General features: G+C 41.2%; 1 protein-coding gene across 10 annotated transcripts in view; it reads left to right on the top strand.

Annotated features, from left to right (window-relative positions):
* Positions 1 to 13106, top strand: part of FER (FER tyrosine kinase) — a 435712-nt gene that overhangs the window by 152146 nt on the left and 270460 nt on the right. For 9 of the 10 annotated variants that reach the window (XM_030565797.1, XM_030565791.1, XM_030565792.1 and 6 more), the window contains one exon: positions 8050 to 8142. In XM_030565797.1, the coding sequence (XP_030421657.1) occupies positions 8050 to 8142 (93 nt within the window). Of the gene's footprint in view, positions 1 to 2179; positions 2232 to 8049; positions 8143 to 13106 lie in introns of those variants that run through there. The other variant, XM_030565801.1, reaches the window with a different exon arrangement.

The following is a 13106-nucleotide window of genomic DNA, read 5'->3' as shown; positions in this document are numbered from 1 at the left end:
TTAGAAATTTATCTCTAAAACAAGCGCCTCTTAGCTAAGTTGGAAAACCACAATATCTTACATTACAAGAAGGGAAAAAGTCTTATCAAAATAAAGTTATGGAGTTTCTATTCTGCGCAGACCTTCCTCTAGCAAACTTTAATCCAGTGTACAGAGTTAAGAATTTCTGCAGTTTTGAAAGTAAGTGTCAGGTGGATGGAAAAGTCCTAGCATAGCCTCAAAACCCCTGTTACCAGTTTATACTACCTCAGGAATCTGAAGAAGTTAACATATTGATTTATATTGAAAGGAATGGATGGAAAGTTTGATCAGTTTCAGAAGAGAAAACATCAGGTAACACAGTTGTACTTTTTTAATTTGTAGGCTCTCGTGCTACTGCTATTACAAAAAGCCATTAGCAGTACACTCAGAAATGCTGTGTTAATCACAAAGTGTATTTCAGATGCATTTCACTGTTCTTATTGTACACTATGATTTGTCTTTCTCACCATGCAAACTTTGTGCAAAATAGTGGGGAGAGGGGTTATTGTAGTTACACCTCTTAAATTAATTTCTTTCAGCTGGAGTGCAATTACAAAAATAAATCAGTTAAAATGCACATTCTCTGCACTAGTTTGGGGAAAAAGCAGTATGAATGTTTGCTAAGAATTTTAAAAAAATTGAATTCATAAACCAATATCTGCAGCAAAATGTAGAATGTGAGTATTTTTTTGATTGTGCCCTTATGCCAACTCAGCAGGCTTTTTCTTCTCTTTCAACTGATGGAGACAAGAAAAAAAAGCCACAATTGTGATGATGTTATTCTATACATGGGGTTTATTGGCTGTGGGCTCTAGGAGGTTCTTGTAATGTGGTGTGCAGCAGCTGAGGGAAAATAAAGGCTAGCTTACAACAAATATTGCAGACTGCATAGCAATAGTCATACATTCCAAGGCCAGAAGGGACCACTGTGATCATCTAGTCCAGTGGTTATCAACTTGTGGTCTGTGGACTATGTCTAAACGGTCCGTGAAAGACTTAGACTGAAAACTGACTGAGCAGAATTCAACCATATGGGTACAGACAATAGATTTCAAAAGGGGTCTGCACCTCTATTTGAAATTTTTTAGGGATCTTCAAATGAAAAAATGTTGAGAACCACTGACCTATAGAGCCCTGTGTGGATACAAAATTTATATCTGCAGACGCAGATATCCACAAAGTTGCAGGGCTCTACCAGGACCTGCAGTGGCAAAAGTAGCAGATGTCAGGCCACCACTCACAGGAGCCAGTTCCTCTGGTGTGGCTGTACTGCCCCAGCTCTGTCCACTGGGGCAGACAAGAGGCTCGCTGGCAGTTTTTCCTGGTGATTCTGGTGTGTGCAAGTGGCTCCCACACTGCCATACAGGAGAGAGACACTGTGGTGTGGAAGGGACTCGCGTCTGGGAGTGTGTGAGCTGCTTTCACACACTAGCCTCACCAGGGACAGCTGCTGGTGAACATGGTGCCGGCACCAGTGGACAGGGCTGAGGCAGTACAGCCATGCCAGGGGAAATGCCCAGGCTGCTGGCTCCTGTCATCGGTGGCCTGATATGCTGCTGCTTTCACTACTGCTGTTCCTGGTAGAGCCCTGCAGCTCTGCAGATATCTGTTTTATATCCATGGATATAAATTTTGTATACGTTCAGAGGTCTACTAATCTAGTCCGATTTACTGTATAATAGAGGCCATAGAACTTTCCCAAAATAATTCCTAGAGCAAATATTTTAGAAAAACATCCGATGGTGCTCTAAAAATTGTTCCAATGGTTGATTATCCTCAGCATTAAAGATTTACACCTCATTAGTAGTCTAAACTTGTTTAACTTCAAGTTCCAGTCATTGGATCATGTTATTATTTTTCCTGCTAGATTGAATATCTCATTACTAAATATTTGTTGCACATGTAGATACATGCAAACTATAATGAAGTCACCCAGTAACCTTCTCTTTGTTAAGCTAAGTAGATTGAGCTCCTTGAATCTGTCACTATAAAGCATGTTTTCTTATCCTTTATTCATTCTTGTAGTTCTTCTCTGAACCCTCTCCAGTTTATCAAATGTGAGAAAATGATCCATTTTAAGTTTACATTTTAATATCTGTCCTATCTAATAGGAGTTTCGTTCTCTGAAATGCATTGTTTCTTTGTGTTTCTTGTGTAGGTTCTCTGATGATGTCAGGTTCTGAAGTCCAGATGGCATAGTCACTGACTGCTGTGCATCAGGCAGAGATCCTATAGGTCTCTGCTTCCATTTTGACTTTTACGTGTCATCATCTGTTTGCACTGAACCTGGTGTATTTAATACCCCTATGGAAACAAGATCAGGCCTCATCCAGGCCCCAAGCAAAAAGAGTTTAGAACAAAGGAAAAGCCATTAGTGAAAGATAGAACATTACTTGTAGCTTAATGTTGCCAGGGCTTTTCTAGTGGTTGTCTTTAGAAAATTTGCTGTAAGTGTAGAATTAAGACTTTATTTGAATTTATTTGTGGGAAACTCATCAGAATGCACATGTTCCCTGCAGTTTTTTCCCCTCTGTGATATGAGAAGCAGTCATTTAGCCTCTGCTAATCCCCATGACTCGTTTATCAGAAGAAGACACTTTATCGTGTCATTACCTGAGCTGCTTGAAATGAGCTGATCATCCCAAGTCCTGGCAAGCATGTAAGCAAAATTAAGTACTGTAACCATGGTAATGCAGTGAGCATTTTTTTTAAAGTAGCCATTTAATTCATTCATATAGAATTGACCTGTTGTATTATCAGATTGTAACTTAAAATGATGTGCAGTATTCTGTAGACATGAGACTAATAAAAGGAGTGAAATGTTTTATTTGTGAGTAACTGGACACATGGTGAACAAGTATTAGTTACATTGTTTTATAAGTTCCCCATCTGTCTCATGATTATTCTCATGATTATTTAACTTTCACCTCTTCTTTTTGGTGATATTCTGTTTTTATGCAGTTATAGTGCAAACTATGGACACACTGTGGAATATTGTTGTAAAAGGAATAACTGTTTATTTTAACTAGCAAATAGAATAGGCATTGTCTACTGGCTGAATTGCAGTAGTACCTTAGTTTCCATAGTGGGTATACACTGTAGATCACTGGATCTCGAAGTTTTTTTTACTGGTGACCTCTTTCACATAGCAAGCCTTTGAGTGCAACCCCCCTTATAAATTAAAAACACTTTTAAATATATTTAACGCTATTATAAATGCTGAAGGCAAAGCGGGGTTGGAGTGGAGGTTGACAGCTCGTGACCCGCCATGTAATAACCTTGCCACCCACTGAGGGGTCGTGACCCCCAGTTTGAGAACCCCTGCTGTAGATAATATTTACTTATTGGTAATGATACAATTCAGTCATGGGAGGTCATGGATTCGATGACTTTCCAGGACCTCCATGACTGTGTCTGGGACAGAGCAGGAGCAGGTCAGCCCCAGGGCTACTGGAGAAGTTGCCAGCAGAATAGCTGACTGTTGGCCAGTCCTGGGGCTGACAGAACAGCAGCCAGGTGGGCAGCCACTAGAAAAGCTGACAGGCAGTCAGCCCTGGGGCCACCAGACCAGCGGCCGGGGGGCAGCGACCGGAACATCTTTACTGGTGGTCAGTTGGAACAGATGACTGGCAGTCCAGACCCAGGGCAGCAGGAGCAGCAGTTCTTGAGCTGCCAGAGCAGCAGCTAGGGTTGGGTCATCCCCCTAGGGCTGAAACAGCTGTGGACAGCCTTTTCCACACAAGTAGTGGTGGGGCTGGAGCCATTTCAAGCTCCAGCAGCACTGTTTGTTTGACCACCCTTACCCCCAGGGTATTTTTAGTGAAAGTCAGAAATAGGTTGTGGGCTTCTGTGATTTTTTTTGTTTTTTTGCCTGCAACCTGTTCCTGACTTTTACTAAAAATACCTGTGACAGAATCTTAACCTTGCTTATTGGTTTTACATTTTGCTGACCATTTAGAAAACTCTTTCGAGAAAAGCTGAAGTTGCATAATTGTTTATGTATTTATTCATTTATTTCAAATTTTAACTTCTACAGTTCCAAAGCTCTGAGACAAATTCAGAAAACCCCAATAGACCTGTTATCTCAAGATTCAATACATAGATATAATGCAATTTGATTTAAATTCCTCCAAAGAATCCCATGTATTCTGCTACCCAGCCCAACCTATCATCCCTGTTTAAGGGGCCAGAGAGAAAAGATGGACCATGACAAATTTGGGGGGGGTATTACTGACATTGTGTGAAGATGCTATCATTGCTGAAGTTAGGGTTGCCTCACACTTTTGTTTACAGGCCTCTTATTTTAGCTGGTATTTTACTTTGCCAAATTTTAACACTTTGCCAAATTTTAACACTTTACCATGCTTGCTTTCTGTCTTAAATTGAATTCTTTTGAAAAAATTCAGCAATACCCAAACGATTCATATTGCTTAGATGGAAGAGCAAACTGCCTCTGGGGTAGAAACTTGGTTCAGTGACTTGGCTGACCTAGCAGCTAAAGAGAGGGGTAATGTTTAAGGGAAGAAGGACTTCAGACAAATTTGAAAAAATTTGATCTACGTTTTTGGAAACCTTTGATTAATTCCGGACAGATGGAAATTGAGGTGTGGCTCTGCTATTCCCTTCTTCTTTCCCTTCTTTCCCTTTCCTTTACTTTTTTGGGGAAGAACCAAAATATTCAATATAATAAGAAAGAAAAGATAAATCAGAACAGCTTAGTTTTCTGGAGTGCAGATAAGGAAAAAATCTTTGAAGCGCTGTAGTGCTTCTGCTCTGTGGTGCAAGAATTTGAAATTTGACAGTAGTTCAGGGAATAGGGAAGTTCCTTGTGGGCCTCATGAAAATACACTCAGATTTTGCCAGGTTTTAAACATCTACACTTTTCTATTAGCTTGTGATCTGTTAGAGGTTTTTATTGGCTCGGTTAACACTCCATCTGCACTGAGTATTCTCCTTGGCCCAACAGAGACTGAGATGCAAACAGAACAAGTACAGTTGCCGTGCTGGCTTATGGAAGGAGCCAAGGAGAGACCATGAATTCTAGTTCGAGCTCTTGCACTGACTAGAATTCATATTTTTGTGCACTTCAGATTATTTCTTATTGATCAAGGCCTAACCTTCGGAGGCAATTATTATCACTCTAGCCATTTAACAGACAGAGTAACTGAAAGTTAGCACAAGAATGAGAACCTCTCCTCTAACATGTCAGATGTAAGCAACATCCACAGCTGCGCAGCTCTTCATAATAAATGTGCCAAATCTGTGTGCTTGGTTGCTCTTTCTGTAACTGCTAGACTCCTATCAGCAGTGGTCTGTGATGGGATGTTAGATGGGGTGGGATCTGAGTTACTACAGAGAATTTTTTCCTAGGTGCTGGCTAGTGAGTCTTGCCCACATGCTCAGGGTTTAACTGATAGCCATATTTGGGGTTGGGAAGGAATTTTCCTCCAGGGCAGATTGGCAGAGGTCCTGAAGGTTTTTTGCCTTCCTCTGCAGCATGGGGCCCGGGTCACTTGCTGGAGGATTCTCTGCACCTAGAGGTCTTCAAACCATGATTTGAGGACTTCAATAACTCAGACATAGGTTAGGGGTTTGTTACAGGAGTGGGTGGGTGAGATTCTTTGGCCTGCATTGTGCAGGAGGTCAGACTAGATGATCATAATGGTCCCTTCTGACCTTCAAGTCTATGAGTCTATAATACCAGAACCAGTAAAAGAACCCAGTTTCCTGACTCCTGATTATAGGTGCTGAGCGGCTAGGGCTAAGTGGTAGAGAGGTAGGGTGACCAGATGTCCCAATTTTATAGGGACAGTCCAGCTTTTGGGGGCTTTTTTGTATATAGGCACCTATCCCCCCCCCGCGTCCCGATTTTTTACACTTGCTATCTGGTCAGCTTATACAGAGGGCTCAGACCTCCACCCCCCAGCAAGTTTATCTACCTGCCAGTTCCATCGTTCAGACCCAGCACTGTGGGTCAGAACGGAGCCAGAGTGAGTGTGGGGCTGGGTAGGTTCACTCTCCAACCTCAGGGCCTCGCCCAAAGCCAGAGGACAGAAGCAGTGCCACTGCTGCTCAAAGTGAATGCAGAACTCGGCAGACTTATTTTTAAATCCTGGAAAGGAGCTGCCACTGCTCGGGATGGATGTGGGGCCAGGCAGACTCAGTCCGCAATCTCTGTTGAGACAGGAGCCATTGCTGTTTGCGGTTAATGTGGGATTGTCTTGGTCTCCAAACCCTCCCTCCCTCAGATCTCCACTCCATGCTGGACCGGGATAGAGCCGGAACCAGCCTCTCCAAACAATATTTTTACCCTCCGCCTATGCTCTTGATGTTTCAATGTTGTCTAGTAAATAGTTGTGTGTGCTGCCAGCAAAGTGTGCATCACATCCCTCTCTAGTGGTTGGTCGATATAGACAATAATAACCTACTTTTGCTCATAGATGTAGTTCGGCTTTTATATTTGGGATCATGGGGCTTACTATTATTAATAATAGGTATAGGCCTACCTTCTGGATTTACTGATTGTTAGTGATACTTAAATTACAGTGTACTTAATGAGTGAATTAGGGGTGGAAATGGTGCTCCCTCCCCGAGCCCCGCTGTGTGGGGCTGGCCCGAGCCACCTGGCATTGCTGGTTGCTGCCCCAAATGTTCCTCTGCACCCCCAAGGTGGGCACACCCCACAGTTTGAAAACATCTGATAAACAGTTTTGATGGGGGGTACAATGCCTTCTATATTCTCCCCCCATGTCCCCAAATCTCAATCCATGCTTCTGCTATCATTTACTCCTTTAGCTCAAGTGATGAAGTCTGTGTTGAGATTTAAAGTTCCTAGATTCAGACTCTGCTGATGTGCTGATCGGTATGGTTCTATATGTTGGAATTTCTGTTTTTCCAGTTTTCTTTTAAAAGACTTGGGGTTTTTTGGCATAAAGTTTCCTACCTTAAAAAAATACTGAAGTTGAAAAGTCAAGCACTCAGAAATTAGGAAATGGCAACATTAAAACAGTCCATGTTACCTTAATTGGGTCTCCTTCTGCATATGCATTATAATACGTCTTTAGTTACATTACAGCATACTACTTGTTCTACAGCAGGGGGTATGCAGAGATCTTCCAGGGTGTACATCAGCCCATTTAGATACTTGCCTAGTTTTACAACAGGCTACATAAAAAGCAATAGCAAACTAAAATTTCATACAATTGCTTGATTATACTGCTCTATATATACTATGAAATGTAAGTACAATATTTATATTCCAGTTGATTTATTTTATAATTATATGGTAAAAATGAAAGTCAGCAATTTTTCAGCAATAGTATACTGTAATACTTGTGTATTTTTATGTCTGATTTTGTAATCAAGTAATTTTTAAGTGAGGTGAAACTTGAGGTACGCAAGACAAATCAGACTCCTGATCTGGAAAGGCAGAGAGCCACTTTTCTACAGGACTAATACTTTATTTAGTGTACTGGATGGACACTCTCGACCTATTTCCCTCATCACCCTCCCCCATTTGTCACTTTTTCTTCCTGTTTTTGGTATCTATTCCACACCTTTGTCCTGTGTGCACCTCAGGCTGCACTAAGTGGTGTACAGAGCAGAAAGAGATAATAAAGGAAGGTAAAAAATGAGTTAGATATATACAAAAAAGCTGCTTGCAGAGTTTGGTGTTCTACTCTTTAAAAAAAAAAAAATTGTCCTATTCAAAAATTACCTACCCTAGGGCAACTAAAGAAATAGGTGAGACCTGACTGTTCTATTACAGAATTTCAGATCTGTTATGTGGTTGACAGTAATTTTATTTTTAAATAATTACTCGAAACTTCTGTATTTAACATTATACAATTTGGGCTAGCTCCTCAGCTGATGTAAATTGGCATAACTCTGAAGTTTGTGCAGCTGTGCTAGTTTATCAGTTTATATTTAACTAAAACAGAAAAAATACATCAGATTATAAATACTCAGAAATCTGTGTTGTGTAGTTTATTTTTATTGCTAATATGCTTTTTTTCCCTCCCAACCTAGGATAAGAAGGATAAGGTGTCCAGGTTTGATACTATTCGTCACTCCATCGCTGGAATGATAAGATCTCCAAAATCCATGCTGGGCTCTTCATCAGTAAGTAGTATTGACAACGGGGTGTTACTTTGTCCTCCTTTTTGCAACCTAGATAGCATTCTTTTTAACAGTACAACACACTTCAACCTACATGTAAAATATTATATTAAAATAGCATTAGAAAATCCTAAATTCTGACTGGTAAGTAGACATGATAATACCATGAAATAACAGTATGAGTCAGAACTACTTTTATTCAGTGCACTCTAGCAAAATATGTATCAAATGTCTCTTCTGTTGCTCCGGGGTCATTGTCATACCAGAAAAAGTTCATTTTTGTAAAGCATTAGTTTATTGACTAATTGACAGTGACTGACTGTGGTATTCCTTGGTGAATCTGGTGGTATAGTGCATCCTTTACATGCCACCTCAATGCATTTATGCCCCTTACTAAAAACAGTTCTTAGGAATATTGATGCATGAAAGTTCTCTTTGACTTACGTGCTGATTTTTGAGGCACCCTTGGGATATCTGGTGTTCTAGTGCCTGATCCACAGTCCATTTAAGCCAATGGGTGTCTTTGCATTTATTTAAATAGGCTTTGAAGCAGGCCAGTAAGCAACAAAGGAAGTCTTTTGAGACCTGGATGCATTAAGACAGTTAAAAAAATAAAAATAAGAGGAGGAAAAGAAAAACAAGTTGTGTGATGCTTGCGGGTGTATTTTGAAGCATACACTAAAAAACTGAGAGAAAATGCTGAATTACATACATTTCACTTAGATGTCTAACTTTATTTTAAAAACATTTCCCTTCCAAAACTTTGCTGAACGCTCACATCTGGCGAAGGGCAAGTTATTGCTCCAAAAGCTCAAAGAAGGCCCAAACAAATCTCACTAGAACTTCCAAAAAAATTCATCTTTTGGGTGAGGTCCGTCACCTGAAGTTAAGCCCAAAAGGAAATTTCTTGAGAAAGAGGGGTGTGGTATGAATAGGCCTTTTCAATAGTCAGTATTGCATTACTACCAAGCAACCACATAAGATGTAGTTTAGCTAAAAATAATTGAAATAGATGTGTGGGAGAGGTGACAAAATGTCTATATGTATTTGAAGAGTATAAATCGTAGTAAAAAGGAGGGATTATGTAGAGTGGTCCAAACAAGGCTATAAATAGCAGTAATGGGATGATATTAAGAAAGGAAAATTTTAGGCTCAATAGTGGAAAAAAATCCTTGAGAGTGAGGGCTAGTCTACATTAGAAGTGGCACTGCTGTAGTGTGTCTGGTGAAGATGCTTTATGCTGGCGGGACACAGTTTTTCTGCCACCATAGCGTTGGCCACACCAGTGCTTAGGTCGGTGTAAGTTACGTCGCTCAGGGGGATGTCTTACTCACACCCCTGGGTGACATAAATTATGCCAACATAATCTGTAGTGTTGACAAGTTGCATTGCTTGAACATCTAAAGCTGTACTGGATCAGCACTGCACTTAAAGAGAACAAATCTTTACAAAAAAGAGATGAAGTATGTACATTCTGTGATCTTGTTTTTAAGATATATAAGTTATACCAATACAATATTTTTCATATGTTCATAATTACAGTAAGATACTCTGGAGAATGTGTTGCCCTCCAGCCTTTCTGTAGATACTCCACTGCCTTTGCCTCATTCATATCAGTATAATTCAATACAACTTTATTTTTTATGACATGATCCATAAAAAGTGTATCCCAAACCATTTTAGAGAATGAAATAATAAATAAAAAGGAAGAGAGAGAAACTAAGATTGTAAATGCATTTTGAAGTGAAATATAGGCCTGGTCTACACTACGCGTTTAAACCGAATTTAGCAGCGTTAAACTGATTTAACCCTGCACCCGTCCACATAACGATGCCCTTTATATCGATATAAAGGGCTCTTTAAACCGATTGCTGTACTCTTCCCCGACGAGAGGAGTAGCGCTGAAATCGGTATTGCCATGTTGGATTAGGGTTAGTGTGGCCGCAAATAGACGGTATTGGCCTCCAGGCGGTATCCCACAGTGTACCATTGTGACTGCTCTGGAAAGCGATCTGAACTCGGCTGCACTGGCCAGGTAGACAGGAAAAGCCCTGCGAACTTTTGAATTTCATTTCTTGTTTGCCCAGCATGGAGCTCTGATCAGCACAGGTGGCCATGCAGTCCCAAATCCAAAAAAAGCTCCAGCATGGACCATACGGGAGATACTGGATCTGATCGCTGTATGGGGAGACAAATCTGTCCTATCAGAGCTCCGTTACAGAAGACGAAATGACAAAGCATTTGAAAAAATCTATGATAGACAGAGGCCACAGCACAGTGCTGCGTGACAAGCGTAACGGAAAGCCAAAGAATCAAATGGATGCTCATGGAGGGAGGGTGGGAGTACTGAGGACTTGAGTTTTCCCACAGTCCCCGCAGTCTCCAAAAAGCATTTGCATTCTTGGCTGAATGCCTGAAGGGTGCAAAACATTTTCCCGGGTGTTTCAGGGTATATGTCGTCAAGTTACACCCTCCCCCCGTGCCCCCCCCAAAAGAAAAGGGAAAAAAAAATTTCTCGCCTTTTTTCAGTGTCACCCGATGTCTACTGCATGCTGCTGGTAGATGGGGTGCTGCAGCGCTGAACACCAGCATCCCCTTCCTGGTGGCAGACGGTGCAATATGACTGCTGTCCATCGTCATCATCAGCCCGTGAGTGCTCCTGGCTGGCCTTGGTAAAAATGGGAATGACTCCCAGTCATTCCTGGCAGATGGTACAGAATGGCTGGTAACCATCTTCATCATAGCAACTGGAGGCTGAGCTCTATCAGCCCCTCCCCCTTTCATGTCTAAAGAAAAGATTCTGTACTTCCTGGACTATCATAGCAGAGGGAGGCTGGGCTCCTTCTCCCCTCCTCCCACCTTAATGTCCTGCCTGGACTATCATAGGAGCTGGAGGCTTCCTCCCCCTCATTTTATCTCACTAAAAAGTCAGTGTTTCTTATTCCTGCATTCTTTATTACTTCATCACACAAATGAGGGAACACTGCCACGGTAGCCCAGGAGGGTTGGGGGAGGAGGGAATCAATGGGTGGGGTTGTTGCAGGGACACCCCCTAGAATGGCATGCAGCTCATCATTTCTGCGAGATCTCTGGGGCTCTGACATGACCAGCTGTGCTCTCTGGTTCTCTAGTATCCTTGCCCCATATTCTAGGCAGGACTGACTCTATTTTAAGACAAAACATAAAGAAGGGAATGACCTGGGGAGTCATTCCTATTTTTGTCCATGCACTCCCGGCCGACCTCAACGAGGCCAGCCAGGAGCACCCATGACAGCAGCAGATGGTACAGAACAACTGATAACCGTCATCTGTTCGCCAATTTACAATGGCATGGCAGACGGTGCAATAGGGATGGTAACCGTCTCTACTACCTTGCAAATGCAAATGAATGCTGCTGTGTAGCACTGCAGTACCACGTCTGTCAGCAGCATCCAGTACACATACGGTGACAGTGACAAAAGGCAAAACAGGCTCCATGGTTGCCATGCTATAGCATCTGCCAGGGCAATCCAGAGAAAAGGGCACAAAATGATTGTCTGCCATTGCTTTCACGGAGGAAGGATTGAGTGACGACATTTACCCAGAATCGCCCGCGACACTGTTTTTGCATTGGGATCTCAACCCAGAATTCCAATGGGCAGGGGAGACTGTGGGAACTATGAGATAGCTACGGGAAAGCTACCCACAGTCCAACGCTCTGGAAATCGATGCTAGCCTCGGTACATGGATGCACACGGCCGAATTAATGTGCTTAGTGTGGCTGTGTGCACTCGACTTTATATAATCTGTTTTACAAAACCGGTTTATGTAAAATTGGAATCATCCCGTAGTGTAGACATACCCTGAGAGTGAAACCTGTCTCCACTGAAGTTAATGGCAAATCTTCTATTGGTTTCAGAGGAATCAGGATTTAACAAGAGAATCTATGGACTTGATTCTGATCTTTATCAGTGTAAATCAGGAGTAACTACACTTATGTCATTTGAATTATGTTGGTGTAAGTGATATCAGAATGAGGCCCATGAAGGCAGGGAGGTACAGGAAGTCAGTTCCAAATGGCTGGAGCTGCAGAGAAGGCTCTTGTGCCAATTAATCACAATATTGTGTGAATGGACAGAGAAGAGGATGCTTGGTGAGTGAGTGAATAGGGAGAGGAGTAGAGAAGGGCAGGTCTATGAAGAACCTTAACAGAATTCCAGAGAAGGGCAATATCCTAGTATATGTTCTGTATCTCATTACATAAGTGACCTACTAAATTAGAAATATCACCCATTCACCTGCACTCTTTAAGTATTTTTGTCATGTGTTGTGGTGAGTTCATGATGTAATGTAACCTTTTAGTAATGATTACCATATATATGCGTGGGTACAATTTCCTTTTTGATTTTGTAGCTAACTGCCACAGTAACTAGCTACTGGCCATTAATCTTTTTCTTGCTGCCCTCTATGTGGCGCTGCTTCTTGACATGAAGATTAACTGTTAGAATATTGGCATTTCAAACTCGCTGTGCATTTTTCCAAGTATTCCAGGTATATTACGAATCAGTCAAGTATATTATGGTATATAATATGCCAGATGTATTATATAACAATATAATATTATTTTTTAAACTAAAAGCCATACAAATATTTTTAAATAATGTGCATAAATAATAAAGCATGTAGAAGTAAAATTTGAAGAACATTGGTGTTGATTCTATTACAGAATATATCTCCAGTTAAAATATCATTTTAACTGCTTGCTTTGAAAATATACATTTTCAATGTTTTGACAAGCTATAAGCAAAAACAAACAAACAAACAACAAATCTTGGTTTAAACGCAGTATTATCATAATAATAAATATCCACAGTTAGTGAGAGGGAAATATAGTTACTATCATGCATAACCGAAGAAAACCTTTTATTTTTTTTTAGTGCCCTCCGGAGAAAGTAGCAGAGAAACCTTGTACTTCCTCAAACACCCAG

The sequence above is a fragment of the Gopherus evgoodei genome, chromosome 6, assembly GCF_007399415.2.
Source record: "Gopherus evgoodei ecotype Sinaloan lineage chromosome 6, rGopEvg1_v1.p, whole genome shotgun sequence".
Classification (NCBI taxonomy): Eukaryota; Metazoa; Chordata; order Testudines; family Testudinidae; genus Gopherus; species Gopherus evgoodei.
This window is presented reverse-complemented; position numbering and strand designations above follow the sequence as displayed.